At 46.3% G+C, this 10560-nt stretch overlaps 1 protein-coding gene across 1 annotated transcript in view; it reads right to left on the reverse strand.

Moving 5' to 3' along the window:
• PSD2 (pleckstrin and Sec7 domain containing 2) overlaps nt 1–10188 on the reverse strand; it is a 54208-nt gene extending 44020 nt beyond the window's left edge. The window contains exon 1 of the mRNA XM_036750911.1: nt 9701–10188. Coding sequence (XP_036606806.1) covers nt 9701–10188 — 488 coding nt within the window. The remainder of the gene's footprint in view (nt 1–9700) is intronic.
• Between the last annotated feature and the right edge of the window lie 372 nt (nt 10189–10560).

Here is a 10560-nt window from a genome sequence, read left to right on the forward strand (position 1 = left end):
GAATCTGGGACACTTTCTTTCTCCAGTGCACAGGCTCTCCCTGTTCTGAAATACTCCATACACAATTCATTCTTAGCCAGTCCCCCTTCCCAATGTCCACAGAAACGAATCATTGTGACTCTTTTCTTGGATTTTCCCATCAGGATTCAATCTGGTGCATTTCCCAGATCTAGTTAGAGGAGCTGGGGGTGGAGGAGGGGGGAAGATCACTATTTACCTTCCTAGTACTCCACCATCTTGTGCAGCCTTATTTTTAAAGCTCAGCCCAGTATCTGAATTCATTCCCACTTCTTCTTGAACAATCAAATCAAGGTCCAAGTAGGGCTAGGGTGTGGGGATGTCAGGAAAATAGAAGACACAAGGAGGAGTACAAGTGGGGGGACTCTTAAGGGATGAGGAGAAAGAGAGGAAGAACAAAGGGAGACCAATCACAGCTTTGGACAATAACTCTATAACCCACTGGCTCTTGTATTAAATATTACAGCAAATAAAATACAAGACAAGGCCACTTCGGGTCCACTGCCCAATGTCTACAAAGCTCAACCTTGTCTTCAATTAAATTCATTTCAACTAGCATTTATTAAGTATTCACTATGTACCAGGGGACTATGCGCACTGGGGATACACAAAGGCAAGAATGAAAAAGAACAGAAAGAGCTCAGAGAACTTACGTTCTACCACCCCCATCACTCATTCCCCTAGGGGAGATGACAGTAGGAAGAGAAGTATTGGCCCATGTAGGAGCCTCTCACCTCCAGCTCCTCGCTATACTTGCTTTTTGGCCAGACTCTCAATCAATTGACTCTTCCCCCAGTGGCTCTTAGGCATCAGAGAATGGAACAGCACCTTTTTCTGGCAATATGAAGCAATCACCTGGATGGAACACCTTGTTCCTTTCTCCAGGTTTCCCCCTGGAAATCAAAGAGATCCGTTACACCTGAACTCTGGCTTTATCATTTGCCACCATCGGGTAGCTGGGTAAATCACTTTCCATTTTTCCTCCCAGGGCCTTAGTTACCTTACCCATAAAAAAGAAAGAGCCCGACTAGGTGACCTCGGAGGGTCCAGCCAACTCTAACTCTGTGATCTTATGAACTCTGCCATCAGGTGGGGCTAGGCCACTTGATGACCAAGAGTGAGTTCTGAGGGCCCTTCCCACCATCCCTCAGGGCTTTCTGACCCTCCAGATACAGTCGATCCATCAGTCAACAAGCATGAATTAAAAGATAATTTCATGCCAGGCACTGTGCTACAAAGGGAAGCAAAAACAAGCAAGCCAATAGCTCCAGCTCTTAAAGAGCTCACATTTTACTGGGGGAGACACAGAGGGGTGGGGTACTGTGACCTTGAGACCACATGTGGACCTCTAGGTCCTCAAGTGTGGCCCTTTGACCAAATCCAAACTTTACACAACAAATCCCCTTAATAAAAGGATTTGTTCTATAAAACTTGGACTTGGTCAAAGGACCGCACTTGAGGACCTAGAGGGCTACATGTGGCCTTGAGGCTGCAGGTTCCTCACCCTGCAGCAGCTGGGACTCAGAAAGCCCTTCTAGAGCGTTTAGCAGAGTCTATCCACCATATACACGTGAACAAGGTGAAAACAAGTGATGTCACCCAACTCCTTTTTTCTTCTTATAGAAAAGTAATGAAGTTTTTAATTAGAGGCTGGGAGTGCGAATGGAAAAGATAAAGCAGAGCTGTGGGATTGGATGTGCCAGCCCCAGAGAAAGATTTCAGAAACCAAATCTACATAATTTGAAGACTGATTGAGTTATGATAGTGCAGGGAGAAAGAGAAGGCCTTAAAGTTAAATGCACGCCCTAATCGATCAATAAGTATATATCAAGTGCTTCCTTGATCAGAGCCTGTCTTACCTAAGAGAGTGCTGGCTAGCTCCCAGTTTCACTTTGGGGGCACCGGAAAATGTTCCAGCCCCAAAGGATTCTGTTTCCTACTCCCTGAGGTTCCTTTGTCAGAAACTAAAGCAAGGGTGGGGAGCCAGCAGCCTCGAGGCCACATGGGGCCTTCTAGGTCCTCGGTCCAGCCCTTGATTATGAGGGCCACACGTGGCCTCGAGGCTGGCAGTTCCCCACCCCTGGACTAAAGCCTTGCGATGTCAGGTTTCAGTTGTACAAGTCACTAGGAAAGGAGAAAGTGGGTGATACTCACCTCTTTCTGAGCGCAGGTTTAGAAGGGAGAACTAACAGAATCCTTGAAGGAAGGAGAGAGGGGTAGGTAAGGCACAGACCAGCAAGGCAAGAAGCAGCAGTGACAACTTCACCAACCTCCCGCTCCTGCCAGCACTACCCCCAGGCCCCATCCCTGCTCCCAAGAGGACCTCGGATCTAGGACAATAAGAAGAAAAAAGGACAGAGAACAGGAACATTCAGACATGACACTGTCGGGGCAGCAGGAATGTAATTTTCTCTTAAAAACTTGCCCTGGAAGGAAAGCTCAGTGTTATGCTGCTGTGTGCAAGGGGAATGTAAATGATATGCAAATATGCCCTTTTGACCATTGCCTTCCACCTGGCTGTGCCACCCTGGGGCAGGGGGCCTGGTGCACACTTTCCTCCTGCAGGCTCTATGAGGTAGGAGCTTCCACAGAGCCCACACAGCACCCAACACTCACTTCAAACCTCCCCTCCCTCTTGACCTAAATTAGCCCTTGCTGGAGCTCCTCATACTGTCCTTGTTTGATAACAGGGATAACCAGGCCTTGTCCTCTGTGATTGGTCTGTCCCTACATGGTTAGTTACCACTGGGCTATTCTCTGTTGCCCTTCATCATCTGTTCCTCAAAAGACAGGTGCCAGCTCCTGACCTTTTTCCACCCAAGGGCTTTTGGAGCCAACAGAGCAGTAAGGAGGATTCCCAGGGTCAGAAGTGGAGAACTGGCGACAACCCCCTCCCCCAGCTCCACCCCCGCTCCCCTCCTTCCTTCCTTCCCTCCTTTTCTCTGAAGTAGTGATTCCAAACCCCACTCCCTCTCCCTCCCCTATGTCTCCTCCTCTGAAATTTCCCTGCCACCCCCAACACAGCCTGAAAGAGGCAGAGACTAAGGAATTAATTACCCAGCCCATCATTTAAAGACAGGGAATTAGAATTAGTATCCAAATAACTATGGCTATTTTCAGACCCCAAGAGTCAGTGGAGGGGCCAGTGTATGCAAATGGTGATGTTTGTGTCTTGGCCTCCACTCTCAAGCCTTCAGTCTCTTAGTCATTCTTGACTTAGAACTCATAAATGTGATAATAATACTTGTCATTTACATGGCACTTTTAAGGTTTGCAAAGCACTTTACAAGCTGATTCCTCATTTGAGCCTCATAATAAGTGCTACTATCTCCGTTTGACAGATGAGGGAAGTTGAGTCTCAGAGAGGCTAAGTGATTTGCCTGTGGTCACACAGCTAGTAAGTGTCCAAGGCAGGACTCAAACCCAGGTCTTCCTGATTCTGAATCCAGTACTGTGTCCGTCTCTTCACACCCATGCACATGTAGTACTCAGGCATGTCCATTCACACATGTTCATAACACATATGTACTTGAAAAACATACACGTAGGTATACGAGCATGCCTGGACACACACATGCCATGTAGATGCATCATTCATGGACATGCATCCCCTGTTGATACCCTCTCCTCAGCCTCTCTGCTGTTTTTCCCATACGGTCTGGTTTGCTTGAACCTCCCTCCATGCCTTGCCCTAGCCCTGCTCTTAAGGTGTACATGTAGGAGGGAGACCTCTATCCAAGGTCAGGAACAGGAGGAGGTCACTCCCACTGCCCAAGAAGCCCCATTCATCACAGACCCTGAGATTTTGCTCAGTAGAAATAAGGTAGGAAAAGGCAAAAAAATATGTACTCATTGATAATGGTCAGTGGGTTCTGCCAATGAGAGCCTCTGAGGTGTCTTTATATGAGGGATGAGGACTGCCAGCTATCTCTCTACTTCCAATTTGAGGAAAAGAGGAAAAGGATTAGAAATACATCAAGAAAATTACCCAAGTAGACCTTCCTGATAGTGAAAACTCGGCATGGACTGACCAAAGGAACTTGAAGAGCATTTTTGGGAGAACTTGGAGGATATGAGAGATTCCTATCTGACTAGAGACAGAGGGATGGACTAGTTGACCTCTGAAAATCCCATCTGTTATGAAAAATACAACGAGTTTTCCAAGTGAACATTCTGGCTTCCCTGCATGGAGCAGCCCTACCCCGAAAGGGAAAAGCAAGTGGGGTCACTTCCAACCACCCATCTATCTGTCTCAGAAAGGAAATTTACTAAAAATTCTTAGGAACTTTGCCTGGATATGGCACCCAAAAACATAAGTTAAAGGGCTCCATTGGAAGTAAGTAGGGAGGGGAGTAGGAAGAAGCCAGGGAGGGCAGCTGACTCTTACACACAGTGGTCAAATGTGTGCTAGAGAGCACTAGACTAAAAGTCAGGAGATCTGACTAAACCAGACCCTGCCATTCACCGAGAGCTCCAGCTTTTCCATCTGAAAAAGTGGCTAATAGCTCTGTTCTTTATCTCAAGGGTTATTACGAAGCTCAGATGAAATACCTGTAACTCAGGTTTCCAGCCAAGCTTGGGGCATTTGGTGCACTGCTGCCTATGTGACTTGACTCCTAATTGGTGGGGAGAATGCAGACGCAACCCCGCAGACCTGCACAGAGAGTGACGTTGACTCGACAGCTTTGGAGACACATCCTTCAAGAGCACTAGCATGGTTCCAGACTTTCTTTATTCCAGGAAGGAAGAGAGGGATAGGCTTTGGAAGCTGAAGACACAGAGGAAAGCAGCTCTTCAGCATGTCCCTGATTTCCAGATTTCCTCCCTAGAGCCTTTGGAGAGAGACTTTCCCCTTGGATAACACTCGCTCTCATGGTTCAAGCCGATTCCCACGAAAAGATTTCATCCATTCATTCTCATGTATTTTCTGGTATATTTTAATCTGAGGACTCTTGCAATTTCTGTTTGCTGTCTTGTTTGAATATACAGATTTAGTTAATATTTACCATTTATGAGAGTCTTTTGTGCGACCAGCATTTGGTGAGAAGGGGTCAAACTGTCAGGTATGAACTTGACAGACGGAGGGAGAGTCTTCCCCTTCTCCTTCAGGGGCTAGCAATGAGGGAAAGGAATGTAACAATATAGTTAAAAGTACTGGATACATACTCATTCTGAAACTCTGCCTTACCAGCTTCCACAAGGCCTTTTTCTCAGGTCAGCCCCAGATGTCTACATTTCGATTCCATCTCTCCCTCCATTACAAGGACCTCTGTTAGGAGTCCTGGTTCTTCCCAGAGCATGCACTTCACCAGCCTCAGCCACCCAGGAAATTCCAAGATGCTTCCAACTCTTGCTACAAATGAAAAGCAAGCCTGTCTGCACTTCTCCCCAGAGATTCAGTTGAAGGAAATCAGATCTTTCCACCAAATTGAAAAAATTATTATAGCATTGGCCGGCATTTCCATTGGTGACAACCACCTTTTTCTGTCATCCTGATACTCTTCCCTGTCCCATCTGCTTTCTGTTTTCTTCTTCTGGAACCAAACTCATTATCTTTCCCTCTAAACCCTAGCTACCTCCTGCATTCCCATCACTGTGAAGGGCAATACCATCCTCCCAGTCCCTCAAGCTCAGAACCTAGGAGTCATCCTGGATTCCTCACTATCTCTCACCCCCCTCCCCCGATCCAAGCTATTGCCAAGACCTGGCAATTTCTCCTTTGTAACATCCCTCCAATATGCCCCCATCTCTCCTCAGGCACTGCCTTCACTTGGTATAAGTCTTCATCACCTCATGTCTGGACTGTTCCAATACTCTGATGCACTCCAGTCCATCCTCCACTCAGCTACTTAAGTGATTTTCTTAAAGCACAGGTTTGGCCACGTCACCCTTCTACTCAATAAACTGCAGTGGGTCCCACTGCCTCCAGAATCCAATACAAAATGCTCTGTTTAGCATTCACAACCTTGCCTAGCCTATCCTACCCTCCTAACTTTCCAGTTTCCTTACACTCTACTCCCTCATACTTTCTCTTTGATCTCTTTAACACTAGCCTCCTGGCCTATTCCCCAAACAAAACACTCTTTCTCTGACTGTCCCCCCTACCTGAAATGCTCTCCCTCTCTGCTCCAACTGGCCTCCCTGGCTTTCTTTAAGTCCCAACTAAAATCTCACCTTCTACAGGAAGCCTTCCTTAAGCCCTCTTAAATCTAGTTCTTTCCCTCTGTTAATTAATTCCTATTTATCCTGTATATAGCTTGCTTTGTATGTATTTGTTTGCACGTTGTCCCCTGCCCTCCCCCCCACTAGATGGTAAGCTCTTTGACAGTAGGGACCATCTTTTACCTTTTTTTTTCTTTTTTTTAGCACAGGGCCTGCTACATAGTAGATGTTTGATAAATGTTTAGTGATTGATTTGATTGAAATCTAGACCCTGCCACACCTATAGGTAAGGATTCAAATATGATGCTAGCCTGGAGAAACTGAGGTTATGTAATTCCTAGGAGATGGGAGAAGGGAGTGGAACCCAGACTTCAGTACCAGCTTGAGGAAGGATAGAGTTCTGAGGAAGGGATCTTACAATGATGAATTGGAAGCTAGATGGGACCTCAGGAGCTATCTAGTTCAACCCTGTAATTTCACAAGTGAAGCAATCGAGGTCCACCAAAGTTAAGTAACACATCCAAGGTCATGCGGAGGGTAAGTAGAGGAGCCAAAAATGGAAACTGAGTCCTCCGACCCCTAATCCATAGCCTATGCAAGGGTCCACCCTGCCATCATCTTGTCATCCATTCCGCCATGGCACCCTGTGGACGCCAGACCTTTGGAGACCATACCCTGAGGAACTTCATGCACCCATCTTTGGAACACCTGCCCCAGAGCTAAGCTGTCTTGATGAGAGAATGAATGTGACAGACTTTACAAGCCCGCCATTCTTATTCAGCCCCAGAACACATTTCACATTCCATCAAGCCACTCATCTTAACCATGTTCCTGCCATCCACCCTGCTACAGACCTCTCCTTCCTCCCCTCCCCAGCCCCCAATGCCCAGTCTGCCTCCTCTTACACTAGGAATTCTAATCAAGTCAATAGCATCCTTGATTCTGGAGAGGTTTGTTAATCAACTCTCCTCTGGCTCCTCTCACCTTCCCTGTAACTTCCCAAACCAAACGCACTTCCCTTGTCACTACTCCCCTTTATGTGTCGTCTCCTCTAATTATAATGTAAGTTCTTTGAGGGCAGAGACTGTCTCACTTTTTGTATCTGTATCCTCAGAACATGGCACGGCGTTTGGTGCTTAATGGATACTTTTCATTCATTTGTTAGATTCATTCATTCATTTGTTCATTCATTCACATCTGTCACTCGACTTCACCATGCTTCCTCATGGCATTAAAAAGGTATCACATAGCTGCAAACCAGACCCTTTTTGCTCACCCTAGTGCCATGGAGCAGAATAAAGAAGTAGGAAGGCCATCGTATGTCATAGGAGCTGGAAGGAGCATCAAGGTTGGAGAAGCACAGAAGGGGCCTCAGCAGCCATCTAGCCCAGCCTCTAGCCAAAGGCAGTGCCCACTATTACACTCCCGACAAGTAGTCTTCGAGGCTCTGCTTGAAGACCTCTGTGGAGCAATAATCCAGCACCTCTCTAGACAGCCCACCTTCCTTTGGCCAGCTCTCATTGTTAAGGTGGTTTTCCCACATCAAGCTTAAATCTGCCTCTTTGTAACTTCAATCTGTAGCTCCTGGCTTTGCTCTCTGGGGCCAAAGAGAGGAAATCTGGCTCCTCCTCACATGACAGCCCCTCATATACTCAAAAGGAGCTATCAAATACCCTTTGAGATTTTCTTCTCCAGGCTAAACATGAAGTTATCTAGTCCAACCCCCTCATTTTATGGATGAAGAACCTGAGACCCTGAGAGATTAAGTGATTTAACCCAAAGTCACATAGTAAGAGGCAGAAGTCTTCTTACTACAGTCCAGAACTATTTCCATTGTAACACACTGTTCCCTGAATTCATTTAATCCAGGGAAGTATGATTGAAAGGTACTCCTGCTGTGACGCTATCAACCAACCAATCAATCAACAAACATTTATGAAGTGCCTAATATGTGCCAGGCACTGTGCTAAGCACTGAGGGTACAAAAAGAAGCGAAAGACAGACACTAGAAGACTGTGAAATCCTTCTTTGCTTCTCTGAACCCCCACAAACATTTGTATGTTTACTTTGCACCTATGTGTATACTTTGTGCATTCTCTTGTAGCACTCCTTTGCATCATAACTCGTATCAGTTACTGGTACAAATGTCTTATTCCTCCATACTAGACCAGATCATAAGCTTCTCAGGGGTAGGGACCATAGTCCACCCATCTTTGTATCCCCCCGAGTGCTTAGCCCAGGCTCCTGGACAGAGAATATGCTCAGGAAATGGAAGTTGAATTAATAAATTGATTAAATGGATTGAATTGCTGCCCTACCAAATTCTAAGAGTGTGATAGAATTTCAGTCTGTTCTTGGCCCCTAAATTTGTGGACAGAGCCATAGGAGATGTTTCCCAGTGATTCAGGCCAATGCTACTCCAACTCCCACAAGAAAAATGTAAATTGTGTAGTCCTGTAGGAACACGTCCCCTTCCCTTCCAGGCAGAGTCAGTTTCCAGCTGGACAAAATCCATCCTGGCAACAACATAAAGTCCTGAGCAAAATCACAAAGCAGCAGCCATGTCCTCGCCACCATCGCTTATATTTGTGTAACATTGTCTTTGCCCTCTTAAGCACGTATTTCATATTTATCATTTGTATGTGTTGTGCCATCCTTCAGCAGCGTGTGGATTCCTTAAGAACAGGGGCTGTATTTGCTTTTGGTTTTGTGTCTTGTACACAGAAAGAGCCTAATAAATGTTTGTTGAATCGAGTAGAATATATGCTATCCATCCCCTTCTACAGGGTGTCCCTAAGGTCTGGACACATAGGCAAAGATGCATATTTTGAAATATCTGGAATATTAACAGACCTTAGCCCCCTTGACATCTTTTTCTGGGGTACGGTAAAGAAGAAGGCGTACTCAATGAAGATCACAGATGCAGCGCACTTGATTGAACGCATAAACGCATAAAGAGTGGAGGTGCTGAAGCTGACGGCAATGTGAAGTTACTGCATCACGTGAATCTTGCAAAGCGCATCAACTTTTGCTTCGCAAATGATAGAAATCATATTGAAGATGTTATTTGTTAATATTCCAATTAACTAAAATGTTGTTGAAAATTTCATTCATTTGATTTCTTGAAAATATGCATTTTTGCCTATGTGTCCAGACTTTAGGGACACCCTGCAGTGTGTGACTTCCTGGAAGGCCAAGATGGCAGCTTTCTGATCTTTTCACCGCCTTCGCCTAGCATGGTGCGCTCTAAGAGCAGATATTTAATGTTCGCTGAACTTTAAAATTTAAAGCAAGTGCTCATCTCTGCTTTCATTCGGTCCTTCCCCAAGAGGGAAGAGATCATTAGCTCTACTTCATGGATGAAGAAACTGAGGCCCAAAGAAGTGATGGGAGTAGCCCTAAATCATACAGATAAGTAGTGACAAGATGAAACTAGAATCCCCAGATCCTCGTGACTCCCAGGGCAGTGCTGCGCATCTAGGCCACACTTGTAATAGGATGAGAAAAGAGACCCCCTTACCTGACTTCAGGACAAGGGCTCCCCGGAGCACTACCCAGTGGCTGCTGATACCCCAGGCCAGACTTCTTGTAAGAGGCCTCCCCTTTCTCAAGTTCTCTTTCCCTCCAGCAGTCACTGTGTCCACTCATGTTGGGAGCTTCAGCACCATCCAAGTCCATCACCTGACCTGGCCCAAATCCCAAGGACACATTGTCCATGAGTGACAAATCACAGAAGTCACCATCCCTGCCCTCAGCACTGTCCCCAGAGGCTGGGGTATCTGTCCTTTTCCTGTGCTCCAGAGGCTCGGGTTGGCAAGTGTCCCCACTGCTGTCCACATTCTCTCTGCCTGAGCTCCTGTCCCCTTTGGCTCCATCTGAGGAGGCAAGCTGATCTTTTATAGGCTCTTCTCTCAATGGCTGCTCTCTGCTGGGCTGGGGTCCCAGGATCGGGCTGTGGGAGGCACTGCCTTCCACTGGCAGTGATGGAGGGAGATTTTCATCATCCATGGTGGTAGCCAGCTCCACCAGCAACTCTGCCCCAGCAGAACCTGGGGCTCAATGTTACCTGGGTGGAGAAAGAAAGACAGGATTCGTGTAAGAGACGCTTGAAAAGCCCCGAGTTCCCTTCTCCCACTAAGATTCTGACTCTACATTACCAGTTCATACATCACAATTATCAGAATATTTATTCTGTTCAATGTTCTAGAAATGGAATGACACAAATGTGGGCCCTGCCCTGAGGAAGCACACAATCTAAAATGCAGGACATCTTTGCAATCCAGACAATGCCTCAGGAGTAGCATGGTTTGGGGTGGATCTGCCTGAAGACAGGAAGGTGACAGAAAAGAGATTCCCTTAAGGACCCTTTTACACAAACAC

Source organism: Trichosurus vulpecula, chromosome 3 (genome assembly GCF_011100635.1).
Source record: "Trichosurus vulpecula isolate mTriVul1 chromosome 3, mTriVul1.pri, whole genome shotgun sequence".
In the NCBI taxonomy this organism is placed as follows: domain Eukaryota; kingdom Metazoa; phylum Chordata; class Mammalia; order Diprotodontia; family Phalangeridae; genus Trichosurus; species Trichosurus vulpecula.